The 20059-nt window shown below is 34.0% G+C and overlaps 1 protein-coding gene and 1 pseudogene across 4 annotated transcripts in view; one reads left to right on the forward strand and one right to left on the reverse strand.

Moving 5' to 3' along the window:
• Nucleotides 1-20059, forward strand: part of ERC1 (ELKS/RAB6-interacting/CAST family member 1) — a gene marked incomplete at both ends in the record, with an annotated part of 269908 nt that overhangs the window by 94456 nt on the left and 155393 nt on the right. For 2 of the 3 annotated variants that reach the window (XM_084254694.1, XM_084254696.1), the window contains one exon: nucleotides 11310-11445. In XM_084254694.1, the coding sequence (XP_084110820.1) occupies nucleotides 11310-11445 (136 nt within the window). Of the gene's footprint in view, nucleotides 1-11273; nucleotides 11446-20059 lie in introns of all 3 variants that reach the window. The other variant, XM_084254695.1, reaches the window with a different exon arrangement.
• On the reverse strand, nucleotides 8751-9160 carry LOC311184659 (large ribosomal subunit protein eL30-like; annotated as a pseudogene). The gene has a single exon. The product of its transcript is annotated as a large ribosomal subunit protein eL30-like (transcript).

Genomic DNA, 20059 nt, shown 5'->3' on the forward strand with positions numbered 1-20059 from the left:
AGAAACCTTAGTCCTGCTTTTTTGAGCTTTCCAAAGGATTCAGTTATTTTGCCCAGTCCGATTATCTGGGATAATCTTCTTTACTTAAATGGATTACGGACTTTAATTATATCTGCAAAATACCTTTATAGCAACATCTGCCTTAGTGTTTTATTAAGTAAGTAGGTACTTTGGCCAAGCTAAGTTGATATTTCCGGAAAGTCATTACTTGGTGGTTCTGGATATTTTTATAGGTTAATTTATGGAAAAGACAACAGCAACAAACCCTAGAGCTTTCTGTGTTCTTATATAAATAGAGTGATTTAGGTTAGCTTTAGAAACCCTGAATGTAATTGAGATTTTCTCTTCTAAAGTGAACATATTAAGAATTTCTGTTTAGATAAATAGTGAAAAAACTTTTCTTTGGTATAATGGTTAAAATACTTGGAGAGGAGAGTTACGTAGGCTGATTGAATTCTGATAGAATTGTTTGTTGTCTGCTTTTTCACTCATGCTGTTCCTTTTAGCTAACTATGCATGTCTTGGCAATGTATAAGGAGCACTATTTGTCATGCCTCATCTTGTGTGTTGCTTCATTATTTAGCTTTTGTATTTCCTTTGTTACCTTTTTTTACTTATACAGAAATACTAATGAATCTACTGAGTTTGGCATTTCAAGCAGAAGTCTTCAGTTTAATATGGGGTTAATTTAGATTCAGTTCAGTATCATTTAGAAATTTATATAGTTAGAGGGTGAACAACCATCTTCTGATTTTCATATAAAGTAGGTATTAAGAATTGCTTTTGATTTATCGAAGTTAGGAATTTTCAGTGACCTAAAGCCTAGCAGACTGTATTATTGTGTAGCATAAAGCATTAATAGAAAATTTGGTATATTTCTTTATTTGTGAGAAAATGCTAGTTGGGATTTTAATTGATACAGATTTCATTTTAGGATGTGTATGGAAATTTAGCCAGAGGGATAAATGTATGAAAAAGAAAGGCACACTTTTTTGTTTTTAATGTTTTTTTAAAAGATTTGTTTATGTATGCATACAAGAACTGGGGTACAGGCCAGAGGTGCAGGGGGTGAGAGGATTCACCAGAGACAGAGTGGGGAACAGAACAGGCAGATTGGCTGAAATACACTGCTGAGGGGAGCAGCGGGCAAGTCAGGAGAGATCTGCTGCTCCATGTAGCTAGCTCCCTGGCTGGGGATTGAACTCATGGTGCAGTGGCTGCGGATAGCTTCATAGATTGTGTCTTAACCCATTGCACCATCAGGGAGAGGCCACACTTTTTTGCAAACCTTTAATCTATGTAAACCCTCAAGTTCTTTTTAATCTCTTATTCCTTTTGACTGATTATTCTCCCTTTAAATTTGCATATCTAAACACCACTCTTAACAAGATTTATAATTATTAAGTTTATGAGAATAATAGCCAGTTTGTGAGTTTAATTTTTTCTCCACAACCCACTTTTTTTTTTTTAATGATAAATCACAACCCACTGTCTTTACCAAATATATATATATATATATATATCTTTTCCTTCTTCATTAATTAATGACTTAATTTTTCTATTTATGGAGGCTCTTGTTTGCTGGGCACTCTTCTGGACCTTGGGGATACAAGGGGGTGCCATACACAAAAATCTGTGCCTTCGTGAAATTTTTTTTTTTTTAAGATTTATTTATTTATACAAGCACAGGGGTACAGGCCAGAGGCACAGGAAGGTGAGAGAATTCACCAGAGACAGAGCAGGGAGCAGGACAGGCAGAAGGACCAAAATACACTGCTGAGGGGAGCAGCGAGTGAGACAGGAGAGGTCTGCCATACCATGTGGGACTCTCCCTGGCCAGCTGGGTATCAAACCGGTGCTGCAGAGGCTATGGACAGCTTCATAGCACTGTGCTCAACCCACTGCGCCACCGGGGAGGCCCTTTCATGAAATTTTTTTTTTTAATTTTTTTTTTATAGAGGCATGTTTTATTTATTTATTTGTTTGTTTGTTTTGTTTATACATGCACTGGGTACAGTCAGAAGCGCGGGAGGGTGAGAGAATTCACCAGAGCCAGAGCGGGGAGCAGAGCAGGCAGAAGGACCGAAGTACACTGCTGAGGGGAGCAGCGGGCGGCAGGAGAGGTCTGCGCGCCATGTGGGACCCTCCTCCAGTGGCCGGGGAGCAGCTGGGGATCGAACCGGCGCTGCAGAGGCCACGGGCAGCTTCGCAACCCAGCACTTAACCGCTGCGCCACCAGGGAGGCCCCCTTTCATGAAATTTTTAATCTAGATAGGTTCACCTAAATTTTATTTTGGAGTTTTCATTGGGATAATGAACTTTATTTTTGTGATTATTTTATATTGGTTTAATATATTCAGGCATATGTGGCACAATATAATCTGAAAATGTAAATTTGCATATTTAGTCTTCATATTGCTAAATATTTTTCTGTATGGAAATCCATTTCTTTCAAGACCTACATGTACGCTTTACTATTAAGCTATTTATAACTTTGGCAAAATCAGTATGTAATTCATTAGTGCCATGGTTCCAATTAGAGCACAGTTTCCTTTACGTTTATATGCCTTTCATCAGTAAAGTACAGCATCAGTGAATATGACCGTAGTGTAGCTGGAATACAAGAGAAATGACTAGTACTGTGGTGGTGATGTATGTTCTTTCTTGAGGGAGAATGGGTGGTGTTTAAAAAGGAAAGAAAAAGGAAAAACTTGTTAGTTTTTATAACTAAAGATGACTGGTTCTTTATCTGATCGTGCTTGCTTTAGCTTGCTTTCTGGGGAAGCTGCTAACTTCTTCTTCTTCTTCCTTGATGAATTTCACTGATTTCATTTAAAAGAAAGCTTAGAATTATATAAAATAAAATATTAATTAAAAAAATAAAATAAAAAAATGAAAGAAAGCTTTACATGAATAATCAATTCTATTAAGCTATCATCCCAAAGTTTCTTGTGGGCACAGCACCTTACAATGTGTTACTATAGTCTTGATAAAAATTTTTGTTTAGTGGTTACTTTAATCTTTTACTTGAAAGTTTTAACATTAGAATTATATACAGTTACTCATATGGTTATTTTTTCTCTTAAATTTATTTCCCGTGAGATACAGCTTGACAGCTAATACAAGTTGAAAAAGTCATTGGGATCAATAATTGTTTGATGATAGACCTCTTCCTGCCTTTGAACATAGTCTGCATTTGACATTATTTTATATGTGCCAAAGATCCATGGATTTTTATCATTCCCCTAAAGATTCTCTAAGTATTTCAGAATATACAAAAAATGCCCAGGTGAGAGATGTCAGCAGACTTCTGTTCTTACCTGGATCTACCTTAATGTGTATTGCATAATGGTGAGGAAGTCATTTTGTTTCTGTTTTCCATCTCATTTTCATCTGTACTGGGGATAATTTTGTCCTCATCTGTCGTTATCCTCATGATGACTTTTTAAAACTTTGGTTTTAAGTATTAAGATATTAGAAAACATTAAAGTACAATTTGAAATGGTGCTTGCATTCAAGAAATAAGTATTTTGTGTTAGATTCTAAAGAAAATTTAGATCCCAAAGACAGTCTGGATGTCACTGGCCTATAGAAATCTAAGTAATTGGAGGATAATACTAATTCAGTGAAATTGATTAATTAAAAATAAAACTGCCTGCTTATATAAAAAGCAGTAATGAACCATGGGGGCTTCATGTTATATAGGAGTATTAAGCATGACTACTTTGCATCTCTTAACTGCTGAGTAGTATTGGAAATGAATTGATACTTAGAAAGCTGCCTGTTCTTGTTCATTATTGCTGTTAGATTGCACCATTTGAGATGGATTTTAAAAGAGAAATTTGGTTGTAATTAGGAAAAAAGTTTTTGTTTTCATATTTGACAAAATTATTTTATAATTTTTTTCAAAAAAATAGTTCTGTTTTTGACATAATAACTGAAACTGTCAATGTTTTTCTACTTTTACTCATGGTTAATGTGGATCCACACAATGGAGTGGGGTGTGAAAAAGAAGTGTCATTTATAAGGCAAGTGTGTAGAAAGTGAAACCAAATATGTTGTCAGGTAACAATTAGCTACTCAAGTGAAAGGGGAGCAACAAACCTCTTATTTTCCTTTGTGTTGGAGAAAGTAATTTTTTTCCCCTTCCCTTGGAAATGGTAAATTTCCTAAATTTTTTTGAGATTTACATTAAAGTGTGTGGTGTAATCTAATATGAAAATACGCTTACTGAGAGTTGAAAAACAAACTACTAATTTTTAGTGCCTGTGCAGAATGCATGTGATTCCTTCCCCCTCTCTAGTTTTGTGCTGTATGTTTTGTCTGTGTCTATGAGCAGTATTTTTTCTGGATATTGTCCTTATTAATTCTTTCTAACTTTCTCTTTCACATCTTCTTACTGGATTTGCTGTTTCCTTCAGTCTCACCTCAAGGTCAGTATGCTTATACTAAAACAAAGATACGTAATAGAGCTTTGTATACTAACTTTCTTGAACCTCTAAAAAGAAACTGAAATGATAGAACTTACTCCAGGAAAGAGATGTTTAGAAATCAAGTTTTGAGCAGATAAAATGTCAGGAGTTTTAGATTTACTGGAAGAGTATGGATTCAAATTTCCATTTTTCTAAAGCCAAAGACAAATGAAGGTGAAAGGAGCCAGTGGGGAATGAGGAAGAAAAAAATTGTAATTTAATTAAAATTTCATTTTAGTGACATTTTGGCTATCATATGAACAGGATAGAATGCAGAATGAATGGTGGACAGTTGCCATAGTTTTGTGGATTTATGTAAGAACCTTCCTGTAACCACAATCACAAACCTCTAAAAACACACAAACAACAAACACAACCTTTAACTTTTTTTTGTGGTTCTGCTGAGTTACAGACATGGTGATAACAAATCAGCAAACACTACTGCTTTTTATATATGCCAGAAATTCTATGGTAGAAACATTACTTGTTTTATTTCAGTTGCTCTTCCTGAAAAGGATGTAGAGAGATTTATTGTTTATACCTTTTTAGGTAAATAACACAAGTGAACAACCCATAAAGTGATTTGTCCATCTTCATTAATAAGTAATCTAGTAAAGGAAACTTGCAGAAAGTAATAAGAAACTGCAATTAAAAAGTTATTTTGCACACAAATCATGGCAATGCAAATTAGGATATGATAATTTCTGATAATGTTCAGAAAACTATATTGTTAACACCACATGCATTTTACCTAGCATCTCTTTTTTAATAACTATGGCATCAGACATATTTACTGTTTATAAAAGCTCGTGGGTCTGTCTCATAGCTGGCATATGGGTTACAGCGGCAAATTATTATTCTGATGATGAGCTAAGGAGAGGGAACATGAGTTCTCTAGGGTCAGCAAACTAGTAAGTATTGGTACTTAGATTTGAAGCCAGGTTTTCTCATTTGAACCTCAGGGTCCTTTGTACTATTTCTATGCTGTACAGCTTAGGAATTAAGAGTGAGAGTTACGGAGTCCCAGTTTGCTTGACATTTCCTCACATTTCTCAACTGTAGTTTTCTAGTCTTTCAAATTGGAATAATTAGCTAATCTAAAGGGTTGTTGTAAAAAATGAGAGTTAATACAAATAACGGGTTAAAACAAATAGCACTTAGAACAGTTTTTGGCTCAGGTAAGCAATCAGTAACTGAAGCTATTAGGATTATTCCTTTTTGCTTTCTTTATGGAGTTCTGTTTGATCTACCATATCACAGAAGATGTCCCATGCATTTCATGGCTTTTAAAAACATTGTACTGTTCTTGTTGACCCATGTCAGTATCAACAGGAGGTGCAAAGTTGAATTCCAATGCAAAGTTGTGTAAATGTAGAAAAGGAGAAAAGAAGACATATTTCTTCTATATGTAGTTGAAGATTCTACCTGTCTTTGTAAATGCTACTTTTGTATTAAAGATAGAAAGATGAATTCAAAGCTTTGTTGGAAAAAGTTCCTTTTCCCATTTCTGCTCCTTGATATTTCTTATGCAAATAGTGTGGTATCCATTAATGATGAATGAAATGTAAAGAACTTAAACTGTCAAAGCTTACACAAATGTAGGTCATCTTGCATTCCAGAGCCCGTTTCCTCATGGACAGTGCTTTCAATATATCTTTTTTTTATGATATCTTTTTTATTTATTTATGCATACCAGAACTGGGGTGTAGGCCAGAGGTGTGAGGGGGTTCACCAGAGAAAGAGTGAGGAACAGAGTTTACCATGCAGATGTTAGGATTTTCTATTCATTTCAGTGATGATCAAAAACAATTCATATGCATATTTTACATCATCTGGGTGAATGTCTCATAACTAAATAGTATAGGTAGTTGCATCATCCATTTTGACAGTTATGATCTTGTGCTCAAGTTTTAATCACTGTAATTGTTGTGAACCCATAAAAAAAAGAACTAGGTGAATCTCTTATATCATGTTGCTTTTATTTCAAGCAAAGTTCAAATGATATTATGATGCACTGTGTGAAGTAAACTTGCATTTAGCAGTGTGGCAAACAGAAGGTTTTGGGACAATTTAATTTACTTAATAGAACTTGCTTCAGAGTAGTAAGTCCCATGCTTGTGCTGGGGAGCAGTGACTTAACTACAGATTAAAGCTGATAATTTGAATTTCTTTGTGTATTTTAATTTTTCTTTTGTTTAATTTGTAAACTCTATACTTTTTATTTGTATATTTTAAGCATTATAACTACTGAACAGGGAATCTAGAAAATAGTTTCCTTTACAGTTATACTATAGCCTACCCTACTGTGGTTCAGGTGCAGCCCCCTTCAGTCACAGGGATGAAGCAGTCCTGCTTAGGGTAGAATTGGAAAGTTATGTTAAGATGGTACCATTTGAGCTTCCACTTGCAGAATGAGTAATGTGTTTGCTGGGCAGAGATGGCGGGAAAGAGGAAGGACAGAAAGGCATCTGAAAAGGCATAAGCCAGAACAAAGCCACTCCAAAACTCAAAACTTAACTGTGCAAGGAAGTAATGAAAATATGGTATGATTGTTAAGGGCCTTTGTGCTAATTATGGGAATTTGGATTTTATTATGCAGTCAATATGAATCTAACAAACATAAAAAGCAGGGAATGTAAACTAAACTTTTATAATTCAATTGTGTGGATACTGAGTTTCTCCCTCCTCGCCCCCTTGCCTTACTCACTCCCTCTGAATACAGAATTTCTGTAAATTAAATCACGTTTAACATAAAATCTGAAACCTGCTGGCTGAAGACCCCTGGAAAGTGGAATGCAAATGTTTTTGAAATGAAAATAAATTGTCCTTAAATTTTTATATTTTTAAGTTAACATTTTAAATTTTTTTGCCTCCCTGTGTTTGTTCACCTGACCCATCCTTTATTAATGAAATCAGAAACTTTAAGCTTTATTCTTTTATTCATTTCATTGGAATGCTTCAGTGATTAGTAGGTTTTTGTACAATTGTTACAAAGATTTTCACTGTATTTTAACCAGAGTTTAGGAAGAAAACCACTCGGAAAATTTTCTGATCAGTAACATTAGCACCAGAGAAAAAGTCTTAACTTATTCTACTTAATACCTAAAGTCTCATAGTAGTCTTCAACTATTATTTCTTTCTTTTTAACAGAAAGTTTTTTTTTAATCTTTCAAGATCCAGTTTTATTTTTTTATGTTTAATATATTTTATATAATTCTTGCAAAAATGAAAAATGATCCAGCATTATTTCTTACAGAGAAAGGTCCAAGTTGAATGTCTTTTTAAACTGAGCTCTGTGAAATCACCAAGTGAAAAAAACATGGAGGTGGTGACTTTTTTGCATACACAATAAACTATTGTGCACCGTGATTGAAGTGTGCATTCATAGGTTTTATCATTGCCAAAGCCTTGGGTGGGGAGAGAGAGTTAAATGGATTAATATCTACCAAAGCTCTTTTCAGCTAGAAAGACAGAAATAAGATAGCAAGAAGTAAAAGTCCACATTGTCTGCTTCATTTTTTTTGTCCCGGCTGGCACTTACTTTTTCTAGGTTATTTCTAGGTTATCTCCATAGGTAGGATGTCCACCAAGAATGATGATTAAATACTTGCTTCATATGGTGAACCCTGAGGCATATAACAGAAAAACCATGAGAGAGAGAAGAAAATTAAATGTAGTGGGAAGAAGAATAAAATTTTAAAGGGGGAAAAATATAGAGGCAGGACAGGAAGATGTGTATGTTTATTTCTCTTAGGACCACAGTGGACTCGAAAAATCTAAGGTTAATATGCCCTATTTTTAGACAATAATAAAAACTAAGATAATGTGTAATATAAATGAATGATCTCCATAAAAATGCTGGATGTTTTTCTATGTGTTAATGAATAAATCAGGGAGAAATTCAGAGCAAGTAACATCGAACAGTGTCCCCCACCCTTATTGTGAAAGAATGAAAATAATTGTCAATATATTTACTCGGTCATAGGTCAAAAAAATCAAGTCAGTGTTTCAAGATACAGGTTTGCCATGTTTCTCTGTTTCCCTACCCCAAATTCAGACTTCTTGGCACAGTATCGTCATCACATTGTGTCATGTCTTTGGTCTGTTTTTCAGAATTTATAAATTCTTTAATATACCAGCAGTGCATGATTCCTATCCTTACACAGTTTGGGAACCAGGCAGTGACTGTTTTAGATAAACAACTCCACAAATCATACTAAGGTATATGAGAGGAGGTTCTCTGCTTTTCTTTCCTCTGATCACATGTCATTCTTAGTGTCATTTCCTTTTTTGTTTTAAAAAACAAGCTCTAGCCAGTTTTATTAAAGAAAAATTTTACATTGTTTATGTTTCCCCAGTCTGTTCTGGCATGCTTCTAATGCTCAGAATCACCTGGATCGGTGGCAGCCAGTGCACATACTCTGCATATTTCCTACACACCCTGCCCAATTCAATATTGTTGCCATTACTGTGATGGATACCAGTTTTGCCCAACATGGTGTGGTGCCCTCTTTCAGATTTCCTCAAGGCTGGGCCGTTGTTGGCGAGTGTAATCAGTTTTGCTTTGCCTTGTCTGATCATATTCAGAGTCTGTTTGTACCCCAGCACACATTTTCCACTTTCATAATGAGTTGGAGCCTAGAGTTGATTGACTCTGGCAACTTTTTCATCTTCTTTGCAGCCACCATCTTCCTGACCCCAACCAAGGGCAGCCGCCACGATGGCCAGGGAGAGAGAATAAGAGACAAGTGTCATTTCTTAGATTTGGGGGATTTTGTAGTTGTTCTGGCTAGAGTCAAACACGTCTTTTCCCTTTCCTATGTGTTTTAAGTGTCTGGAGTTGATTATCTGTCAGAATTTTCCCCCTTGGTTTAGTGATGTGGAAAATGCAGGGTAGCTTGGATCACCACCCCATTCTACTCTCAGTTCAGGTGCTCTCCTGGTCTCCCCCTCCAAGAACTCTTAAACCTTGATACTACAACGTGTTACTATTTTTAACCTCTTATATCTTTACTTTCCTCCTTATGTGGCTCAGAGTTCATGGTCCAGCAGTGTAGTCGCTTCTGCTTAACCACCCTTAAGTTATTTCCTTCTCTTCCTCTATACCATATGCTTTGCAGAACTCTGGTCAACGATCAGCCTCTGCTACTCTGCACTGAGCAGCTGGGGGCTGCTTCAGGGAAAAAAGTACGAAACTATGCTGCAGGTCTCACTTCAAATTTATGGTCACAGTATCACTTTTTCTGAGCAATTTATTTTAAATTTCAATCTCAAGTCACTTCCCACATTCCTATTTCCTTTTATTTTTTTTCAGCTGTACTTGTCCCCATCTGACATACTTTGTGTTTTAATTATAACCTTTATCTTAGTGAAGGCTATAAATCCGTGAGGGCTGAGCCTTTGTTCACTGACATATTCCCAAAAATAGTGTCTAGCTTATAGAAGCATTCATCAACTGTTTAATGGTCATGGAGGTATTTGGAGAACCAAAATTTAAGAAATGAGCTTTCTGTCAAAATACTTCAGTAAACTTTGAATTACCGCTCTGAGACAGGCTTGCCTCAAATATGTGACAGTATATAAAATAAGTTCCTTGCCCTAGTGAAAATCAGTGTGTAGTGAGAACAAACATGAAAATAAATGAATTTAGATGTAAGACTAATTATCATGCTGTTCCCTTGCTGATTAAAATATTTGAATTGATAATTTAAATATTTTTCAGAAGTTGAAGCATTTATACAAACCCCTATATTGTGAATGATTTTATATTAATATCAGTCTTCTAAATTATTTTAAATTATGGGTTATTTTCTTTAGAAAATAATATTTATAACATTAAATATTGTAATAAGTAATAAAAATAAAAACTACTTCTTAGAGATACCGTTTCATAAAAATAAAACATTTAAAGCAGCTATGAAATAATCCCATACATATCAATTAGACATAGTATGTACTATTATAAATATTGAATACTTTCTGGGCAAGTATAATGTGAAATTCTTACTGTTAAGTCAAGTTTAAGTAACTAGGTGGTATCATGAAATTTTATATCTTGTCTTTATTTTATTTATAATATTTATATGATTTAACTGAATATAAATGAAGTTATTCTTGGGAAGGTGTAGGACAGGGCGAGTTTGCTTTGTGCAGTATAGATTCTCTCTGTGTAAAATTTATATATAATACAGATTTTTAATAGGTAGATGTTTATATATAATATTGAATACTTTAGTAATATTTTATTTCTGATTAGTGTATTTTTATGCTGTTTGTCTTGCTTAAACTATTACTTTCCAGCTCACACACTATATATGTATATATTCTCTCTATGGGTAACATATATAATGTAGATGTTAATAAGGTGTACACACATATAATGGAAGAAAGTTGGGTAAGAAGGAGACATGAGGAAAGGGTTTGATTTTACCTTCTGTTTCTCTTTACTTGGTTGTCCGAATAGATAAATTTTATTACAAAGTCTTAATCAGCCATTTTGCTATTGCACAGAATTGATGTCGGTAAACTGCTTCCATATTTTGAACCTAAATCTCCTATTTGTTTTCTTTCCCCTGTCATTTCACAGTCATGCTTTCCACAATTTTATGCCTTCATTGTGCTTCATTAAGTTACATGCTGCAATACATGTTCCTGAAACAACATTATTTATCTTTTGCTACCACTGGTAGGAAAGAATTTTAAAGGGTTAAATAAAATTTGCACGAACATTTGTTGATTTTCAGCTGTTTGCAGTGTCAGTCATTTAAGTCTGTAAATAAACATATTCTTTTCTCTGCATAGAGATGAAAAATGTGATTTTTCTCCCTCTGTTAATAGGCAAGTGAAAGACCAGAATAAGAAGGTGGCAAATCTGAAGCACAAGGAGCAGGTGGAAAAGAAGAAAAGCGCTCAGATGCTGGAGGAGGCTCGGCGAAGGGAGGACAATCTCAACGACAGCTCCCAGCAGCTGCAGGTTAGAATGCAAGGCGGATCTGAAAGGATCTGGTGAACAGAGTGGATCCATCATTGCATGTTGTTTTTCTCGTCTTTCTTCTCTCTTTTCTCTCTCTAACCCTGCTTGCTGCCTTCCTGTCAGACCAGTTGTTAAGCAATAAAGGAATGACTTTAAATAGAAAAGGCAAGTTTTATTCCACAGTTTTTTGAGGACATCTCTGCATAGGAGAAAGTTCATCTTGCTTCAGGTTGATCACATTTATTGGTAAGTTCAGTGTCAGTTTAATGAATGGGTTCCACTGAGCTTCATGATGGTGAGTAGAACTATTTTCAATTTCCTTCATTAAAGTATATTGCTAATCTTGGCTCATGTTTAACTTCTTTCATTTTTTTGCCCAATTCTTCCTTTGCTTTTCCCTCTCAACCCCTTCCCCACCTTCCCCCCCCCCCTTTTTCCTGTATCCTTCTTTCTTTTCTTTTTAAAAATTCATTTTGGAGGACATATTTTACATCATACTTTATTAGTTCCGTGGATTGATAAGGGATGTGTAAGCCTAATTAGTTACAGATTTGTTAAATCAGGCACAATGACAATTGTAGTAGTGATAAGGGCCGATTAAATGCCCACTACTTGAAACTAGGCTCTGAACATTATTTCTAACCATCACAGTTATCCAGTGCTGCAGGAGGAATTGTGCACTTTTTGTGGATAAGGAAAGTAGACTTAGAGACACTGAATTACTTACCTAAATGCTGCAACTTTTTAAGTGTCTCAGTCATGATTTAACTGAGATTTCCTGGATCTACAGCCTGTTCAGAATGAAGGTTTAGGCTTTAGAGAAGAGTGCCATGAGCTTGCTGGGTACCTCTGAAACTCTTCGCTAAGACTGCTAAGCCATTGCCCGATTGCTTTCTTTCAATGCAGCTTTTGATTGGGTAAGATAGAGTGTTTATGCCATAGTAGCACAATTAGAAAGTCTTTGCCAGGCAGATTTGGAGGAGTTTATATAAATCTTATTTAGAAGCCATTTTTAGGCTTTACAACAAATTTATTTCAGACATAAAAGTGCTGCTACTTAATGCCTTCTTCTTTTTTCTTTTATTGATTATAAAATGCATACTCCTTTTAGAAACAGTATAAATTTCCTGAAACATACCAGCTTTTTGAAAACAAAAGCAAAACAGCTTAATAACTTTACCTCCTACCTACCAACAGCAGATGATAATGTCAGTTTTCTCTCTTTTTGGTGCCAGGTTTGATGGTTAGAAAATATTTAATTTTGTTTTATTTCTCTAATTACCAGTAAGACTGAATATTTTTTCATGTCTTAAAAATCTTGTACAGAATTTTTCTTTTTGTCATTCCCTAAATAATACAGTGTAACAGTTATATGCATACGATTTATATTGTAAGTGATCTAGAGCTCTGTGGGAGGATTTGCACAGTTTATCTGCAAATACTAAGCCATTTTCTGTAAGCTACTTTAGTATCTGTGGATTTTTTTATCCATGGGTGATTCTGGAACTAATGTAACCTTTATATAATGTGATATAAATTAATTATGTGTATTTTATATAGAGAATGTTGGTTTAGAGTGGATAAGTGACTTTTTCAAGGTGTTTCAGTAAGTGATGATATCAAAGTTAAGAAAAAGCATAGCTGATGGCCATACGCAAGCTATACATGGATATAATTCACTCAGGTATCAGGAAAGAGCAGTGGGCGCCAGGTAGGATATTTAGATCTGATCTCAGCTCTTTGAATAACTAGCTTTGCTGCTTATTTTTTTATCTACATATTGCAAATGACAGCCCTGTGGCTGTACCCATATTGTGATTTCTAAATATGCTTCCCTACTGATAGAACCTGGTATTCTTGGAGAGATGAGTAGTTCTAGGATTGAAGCAGGAAATGTACAAGATAAACCGAGGTCAGTGGTTTTCAGACTTTAGTGTGTATAGTCTCCTGGAGAACTTTTTAGAACATAGATTGCTGTCCCTGATTCGATGAGTTTTGGGCAAGCTCCAAAATTTGCATTTCTAGTGCATTCCCTGATGTTAATGACACTGCTGGTCCAGGAGCCATACTTTGAAAGCACTGCATCATGTGACTCTAAAACCAGGAAGCTATCAGATACCACTGGGGTCAGGTAAGAAGGAGAAAGGAGCAAGAATCAAGTATGGTCACTACCCAATGGTGAACAGTTTGCGTGTAAGAAAGGATTCATGAGTATAGTAATTAAATACAGGAAATGGTTTTAAATCTGAAAGTTTTATGAGGATGTTGTAAAAAAATTTTTTTTGAGATTTTAGGGTACCAACTTATTATCCGGAGTAGATAAAAGCAAAGGGAAAAGATGAAACAGCTACCTTTCATAGATAAACTAATTTAGGGAAATTAGATAATTGACCACTGTAAGTTCTTTATTGAAGCATTCCAGCTAATACATGTGGAAGGGATGTAAAATTCAGAAAGATGCCATTTGTATCTACTAAATAAGGAGTGAATTGAGGTAGCTGTCATCAATGCTTGCTGAATTATTAGGTGAAATTTTGATGGAGAACTGGATAGAGCAGGATGATGTCCATTGATAAATCTTTGAATCCCATCATAACAGAGCAGATATTTGAGGTGCTGCTGGGATGGATAGTGGGGAGGTCAAAAGACCTGTGTCAAAAGACTCAGACCTAACTCTGAGACCTAAATCAAGCCAATTTAAATAAGATTAAGAAATAGAGAAGTATGTTAAATACCCCTAGCATTGCCGTCAATGAAATCCATTTTATGAGAAATTCACATAGCAAATAACATGGTTTCTTTAACTGCTAAGTAGCAAGGGAGAAAAGAAGATGGGTATTAAAGATTTTAAATTAAGAAACATAATTTCAAGAAAATATATATAGTACTTACTTGAATTCTGACTTTAACTGTAGAGAAGACTTAAGTCAGTGAGGGAAATGTGAATATCAGGATATCAGATGACATAAAATTTTTAATTTTTTAAGATGTTATGATACTGTTTTATATTACCAATTAGATACAGAGCTAAGTATTTACAGACAAAATCATACAAGTTCTGGGATTTATTTTTTAAAGTTTCAATGGTAGTGGAGAGGGGGAACATTTACCCTTTTTTGATAATTATTGAAGCTGAATGATGATGACATGGGATCCATTATGCTGTCCTCTGTATTTTGTGTATGTATAACACATTTCCCAATATTGAAAGTAATAGATTCCACTTTATCTCTTGAACCTGTTTTCCTATCTGTAAAACTGAGTTATAGATAGTGAGACTTAAATGGACTTTAGTATGTCTTTTAGTTCTAAACTAGCCTATTTAACTAGCCTATTTTAGTTATTAACTAGCCATTTATTTACATGGTCTTTTGATAGAATCTTTGTGTTTTTCTTCTTCCCTTGAGTTATTTTTTATTTCTCCAAGTAACATTTCATATTTTTGCTTTTCTTGGAGCTGGTTTCTTTAGTTTTAATTCAGGTCATATGCCTTTGCTTTTTTGTTTAAAAATTACAGTTTTTAACAAAATTAACAGGCATATATAAATCAGAAACATTTGTAGGGGAGAGGGAGAGAGAGTGATCAAAACAGAGGAGGGAAGAGCACAAGGGACTAGGGTGATGGTCACGGGTGAATTGGTGGTGGATATTCTACGGGGACTACAAGAAGAGAAAGCATTCATTGTACGAAAAGGAAGAATGTTGTAAAATATATATAAAAGTTAAAAATAGGCAAAAAATTATAGTTTTTATTGGTGTTCTAGAGGAATTAATCCATAACATTTAAATTTGGACTATAAGTCCAAATTTTCTTCTAAACCTCAACTTGTCACACTTTGTATAGTATTATGAGTTTGCATTTTATTTTCTAAAAACTTAATGTTATGTAACTAAACATTTCCATGAATTTTTTATTTTCATAATGAAACTGATACCTTAATCAGTTGAATCCAAAGGTTACTAACAGTTCTTTTGCTGACATTTTATTTCCAGTTTTCCTTGGAAAAAAATTGTACAGATAATTTTTCCCAAATGGGTACTTTCTGTGGATATTTATCAGAAAAAAAATAATGGGTGAAAGTGTATGGAGTTTTGAAGTGTTCTCAAATTTCTTTTTAGGTTAGGTGAACTAATTATAATACAATATCTTTAGCAATAGATAGACATTCCATATTCCCCATAGCTTCTTTGATGCTATTTTTTTTTTTTTGCTCATTTTGCACACAAAATGGTATCTTCAGATTGTTTTACATTTCATTTCTTTAGTGAAACTGTGTATATTTTCAGATAATAAAATTTCCTGCTTCTCACATGTCAGTCACGTTTCTAAAACTGTCTTTGAGATCTGTATATAGTACTTTGAATTTATATGTTAAATGAGTTCAGTAATGATGCTTATTGTAGTTATTTTTCCTTTTCAGTCATTTTCCTTATGAATCTTATATTTAGTTATTTAAGTCTTTTTTAAAAGGTCTTATGCCTGCCTTGTCCTTTGAAGGCTAATTTGTTGTTTTTCGTTTGTTTCTCACCTACAACAGGATTAAATACATTAGTTTTTCTACTTCATTAGCTACATGTGTAGATATGTGTTTGTTTACTGTATTTCTTTGATCTATATGTATTTCTTTGATCTATCTATCATTTATTTTGTTGCATTTTATAAAACAGGTTGAAAGTTTTCTTTCCTTATCCTGATAACCAATTCTGTTAGTAGCATTTGTAAATAGGAGTTCTTTTAAAAATATTTATCTTTTAAAAAATATTTATGTGGTTAATGATATACTAAATTTTATGGAAATTTCTGTTTAGTTTTAGATTCAAGATTGTGTTGTTCTTAAGCCATATGTTTTTAATTCACATAAACATATATGTTTTATAGCAAACCTTTTTCCCCCTACATAACTTTCATAGTATCTTTTGGGTCTCTTTAATTGTATTTAATTGTATTTTCACTTGCTGTTTAGTCATTCATTCCCCAGGCAGGGACTTATTATCATGTTAAAATGAAGTGATTATTTGGAATAAAATGTTACATACAGAAATGGCATATCCAGATAACAACCAAATTATTAAAGATCACAAAGAAAATTAAATGAAACTCCAAACAATTTTTAAAAGGATGAAAAAAATCAACAAATGCACTTAGTGTAGCATGTGTAAACAGAAGATAATGTTAATTGCTTCGTTATGTGAAGACTAGTGACACAAATTGTAGAGCTTCTATCTCAAAAAATAACTGAGGGTTAAAGTGAGGATTTGTGTAAAAGTAAGTTTGCAACAGTATGTTAACAAGATTGGAATATGTGGTGTGATATAACATGTGGTGTAATGAGGAAAACGTGAGATAAATTTTTTAATTTTCCTTATGGAATTCTATGAGAAATTTGTCTCATTGGAACTGATTAGAGTACTTATCAACTTGGGGGTCCTTTGGCCCTCAGGGTCATTGACTACATCTGAAAACATTTTCAATTTTTGCAACTTGGGGGTAGGTGCATCAGAGATGCTGCTCAGCATTCACAGGAAAACAAACCACAGCAAAGTTTTGCTCAGTCTAAGTGTGAGTAGTCCAAGGTAGACAGATCCTGATTTAGAAACACTTGAAACCCAGATCTTTATTCAAACTATTACTATGGATAAAGTTTTCATTACTAGTTTTGCAAAATTATAATATATAGGACTCTTTGGTATAACTTTTTCTATTCATAGCTAAGGCCATTACTGTGAAGTTCAGTTTCTCTAATGATAGAGCTGTAGGCCCAAATAATATACCACCTGGATACATAGTTTCCTAGTAATCTAATTTCAAGTGAGATGTCCTAGGAGAACTGTGACCAGTGAATAGTTTGAGCAACATATACCACATCCGCCTCTTCTAGGCATACAGCTCCCGATTGAAGTTATTCCTATTGTATAGTTAAAATAGCTAATTGAAGGTATTCTGCTTATTAATTCAAAGAAGACTAAGTGTTTTAGAGGTGTTTAAATGTCACACTGTTGCAATTCAAGTTTTTTGGGGTACTTTTGGTATTTTACTGGAATAACAGATTAGTAATTTAAGATTTGTGTCCTAAAAGTTCTTAAAACTTCTTGTGTTTTAAATTTCTGAATTTACATTTGGGTCCATCTATTGACAATGAAATAGGAGAAATAGAGAGAAACATTGTCTTGTTGTCTTATTTCTGTTTTAAAAGAAATTATTTTAATATTTCCACTATAACACAACAATTCTAGCATTAAAATAGATTCTTTATCCTATTAAAAAGAAATAATTTAAATAATGCTTTAAATTTTGATGAGTAATGAATATTTTCTATCAGATGCTGCTTTGGTTTCCAAAGATGAATTTTAATCATATTAAGAAACACATAGTGTGTCTTCTTTTGTTGGTGAGGATAAGAACTTGGTTTAGACTACAAGATTTGTTTTCACCTTTGTTACTCAACAATTGCCTGTTTTGGTGTTAAGTTCATCAGTGGTTTCATTCTTCTGGTAGAACTTGCATTTGTTCCAAAGCACCTACAAGTTTTTAATTTACCTTTCTTTGTTCTGAAAAATAAAATGCATTTTAATAAGTGCGTAAAACACACACATCTATATACACAAAATGTAAAAACACATACATAGTTATCTCAAGAAATTGTAGTATTATTGGCAACCCAGGAATCATGTTATTTCTTCCCAATCATTCTCCTTTTTTCCAGAAGAAACCATTATTAGGACATCCATTTTTCTTTGCTTTTCTTTGTAACCTATGTATATGTCAAATAAAAAGTATCAATTGATTTTGAATGTTTTTACTTTATATAAATGGAGTCATATTTACTCTTTATTCTTTTGTGACTTCTTTTGTTCAACATGCTGAACATTACTTATTACACCAAATAAGTATTTGGTTTCTCTGTCCTATTTATCCATGACAGTTGTGTGTAGCATTTGCACCATGATTGTCTTTGTTGGACTGTTTTTAAATTCCATGTTTTATCTTGAAAAATATGTAAAACAACAAAGTTCTGTAAAAACGACTTTATTTCTTTCCAAATTTCCATTTTTTGAATACTTCAGATGAAACAAAGTTTTTGGCAGAAAGTGAGTTTGGAAATCCGTTGTTATTTTGCTCTTTGTTCTTGGCCGAACACATTAAAAGTGTTCTGAAAAGATTAAACAGATTCCTTATATGTGAAATGAAAATGGTATCTGAAAAATGGAGGAAATCTAGGGATCCCGGTAGACTCTGAACACTGCCATTGTTTATCACTGCCTTAGCCATGAATTCCCTTCCTTAAGATAACCCATGGCCACTCATTTGTAGCCTTTTGTACTTTCATGGTTTAGACAGTTATTACTATGCTCTGTAGTAATTAGTCTCAAACTTTTTGTTTTTATAATCCCCTTATGCTTTTAAAATTATTAAAGATCCCAAAAGTGACTTTTCATTTGGGTTATAATTATCATATACACATGTAGTTACTTATTGACCCCCCTCCCATGTCTAGAGGTATCCAAAGATATATTTGCAGCAATATCAAAGTACATACACACAAGGATATTTGTAGAGTTGATAGTTGCAGAATGTTGGAAACAATCTAATTGCTCATTGGTATGAAAGTGCTTCCGTCCAGTATTGTACATCCACATAGTGGAGACTGGCAGCTTAAAAGGTCAAGGAAGATCTCTGATGAAAGGATATGGAATGATTTCCTGTTAAGTGGGGGAGGGAAAAAAAGCACAAACAACTACAGTACCTATAGTGTGCTACTCTTGGTGTGAGAAAGAAGCGGGTGTAAGAAATCGACAATAATCTTTTTTTTTGGCAATAATCTGATCTTTTTTTTTTGGCAAAAGAAAACAGGAAGGTTAAAGTAGAAACTGGAGAGACTAGATATTTACTGGAGTGGTTGAGAGAGGAGTAGAAAGAAGGTAGGGGGAGGATTGAGGTTGTAGGGTTGAAGAGAAAGTGAGACTTCTCTAGCGTATCGCTTTGTTCTGACTCTTGGAACCATAGTAATGTTTCACATACTCTCACAAACTCCATTAAAACTAAATAAACAAAACCGACCAAGGTATGTATATGTGTGTGTGTGTGTGTGTGTGTGTGTGTGTGTGTGTAAAACTCAGATGCCTTTACTTGGCCAGTTTTTCCTGTTACGTGCTTACCAAACTTCACAGCCCCTCCCAAGACTTTTGGAATGTCTAATTAGGTTTTTAGTGTGACTGTTTTAAGGTGAGATGATATAATAGGTATTTAAAGTGGTTCTAGCCTCACATTTAAACTGTTGTACAATTGCAGGTGATACTTTACAAAATACAGGACTGATTAAAACAACACACGTATCAGTGACCAGCCTTTCCTATCACCGTGTGTTTTAATATGATAGCAACTCTTCTGTTAGTATTATGCATTTAATTTTGCCAAACATTGTTTCCCTTAGATTTTAATTCTATATTAGTCTGTTTTTGCATATTTTAACAGGAAATATATTTCCTTAGTTGAGAATATTTATTTTACTATATTTTTACTCATTAAGCTGTAACAATTTGTCTTTTAACAAAACTATAAGTTTATACTTACGTTTAGTAAGACAAAGTAAGTAGATTGCAGGGGCTCATGTCA

This window comes from Talpa europaea (assembly GCF_964194135.1).
Source record: "Talpa europaea genome assembly, chromosome: 15".
NCBI lineage: Eukaryota > Metazoa > Chordata > Mammalia > Eulipotyphla > Talpidae > Talpa > Talpa europaea.